The 1366-nt window shown below is 44.2% G+C and overlaps 1 protein-coding gene across 1 annotated transcript in view; it reads right to left on the bottom strand.

Annotated features, from left to right (window-relative positions):
* The window catches only part of TFDP1 (transcription factor Dp-1), a gene marked incomplete at its 5' end in the record, with an annotated part of 13097 nt that extends 11933 nt beyond the window's left edge, over positions 1 to 1164 (bottom strand). The window contains one exon of the mRNA XM_008937379.1: positions 1058 to 1164. Coding sequence (XP_008935627.1) covers positions 1058 to 1164 — 107 coding nt within the window. The remainder of the gene's footprint in view (positions 1 to 1057) is intronic.
* Positions 1165 to 1366: the final 202 nt, after the last annotated feature.

Raw genomic sequence — 1366 nt, 5'->3', positions numbered from 1 at the left:
GCTCAGCCCCATGGGGTGTCAGCCACCCCTCCCAGTGCTGGATCACCAGCAAACTGGCTGAGGGTACACCCTGTCCCTTCATCCAGGGCACTGATGAACACGTTGACACAGGATTGGAACCAGCTCTGAGCACTGAACACCACATGTGGGTGCATCCTATTGGGGCCCATGGACTTGTGGGTGTCCAGTTTTTGACTAAATGATCTCTAACCCAATTCTCCTTGACCAAGAGAGAGTCTGCCTTCCTCCAGACTTTCTCTCTTACCTTCAGGGGCTGGGATTCCTGGGAGCCAGCCTTAGCAGTACAGACTGAAGCACAGAACATTCAGGAACTGCCTTCTGTGTAGCCTCTGTCACCAGGGCACCCACCTCACTCAGCAGCAGGCTCACACTTTCTCTAGTCTTCCTCTTGCTGTTGTACTGGAAGCCCTTCCTTTTGCTGATGACATCCCTTGCCAAATTTAACTGCAAGTGGGCCTTAGCCTTCCTTGCTGCATCTCTGCATACCCTGACAACGTTCCTGTATTTCTCCCACGTGACCAATCCCTTTTTCCACATTCTGTAAAACTCCTTCTTCCATTTGAGTTTTTCCAGAAGCAACCTGCACATCCATGTGGGTCTCCTGTTTCCTTTGCTCGAATTCTTGCTCAAAGAAGTCTTGAGCTTGGTGAAAGTGGTGCTTAAATGTGTGAAGAAACGTAGCTTTGTTTTCAGTTTTGTTCTATCTAACTTCAATCTCAATAAGAATGTCCTGATAGACTTAATTTATATTTCCTCTGCCAGATTTCAAAGCAGAATCTGGAAGAGTCACTGATTTTAAGTGGGAAGACCAGCAAAAGGTAAAGCCACCTGAATATTCAGGTAGCTGCATGTTAATCTGAGAGTCACCTCTGCACTTCTTTATGCGAGACAACATTTGTTTTAACCTAAGTCTATTAAAATCAGACACAGACTATCTGCCCATGACAAGTGATATTTGCTATCAAGCTGTAAGTCAGATGTACTACTGCTTACCCACACCATACAAGTAACAGAACACCCCACAAAGTCTCCTTACCACTTGTTGTGCAATGTTGACATTAGACTGTCCGAATGTTTTTGGCAGGAGCTGTTTTCCAAGCGTATTTACTGTAGAAGGATGAACAGCCAATAGAGAAACAACCCCTAAAACAAATACAAGTAGATAGCTTCAGGTCAGCCACAGGGTATTACTTCAGCAATTGCAGTTTCATCTACACTACCAATGCATAGTAATAGAAACTAGCTCTGAATTGCACAGTGTCAATATAAAGGCAGCATTTACACATTTGAAGCACAAAACAAGAAATTAAAATTCAAGATATGTTCTCACAAACATTCTCCTACA

The sequence above is a fragment of the Merops nubicus genome, unplaced genomic scaffold, assembly GCF_000691845.1.
Source record: "Merops nubicus isolate BGI_N331 unplaced genomic scaffold, ASM69184v1 scaffold6183, whole genome shotgun sequence".
In the NCBI taxonomy this organism is placed as follows: Eukaryota; Metazoa; Chordata; class Aves; order Coraciiformes; family Meropidae; genus Merops; species Merops nubicus.
Note: the sequence above shows the minus strand (reverse complement) of the source record. Positions and strands in the feature narration are given on the sequence as shown.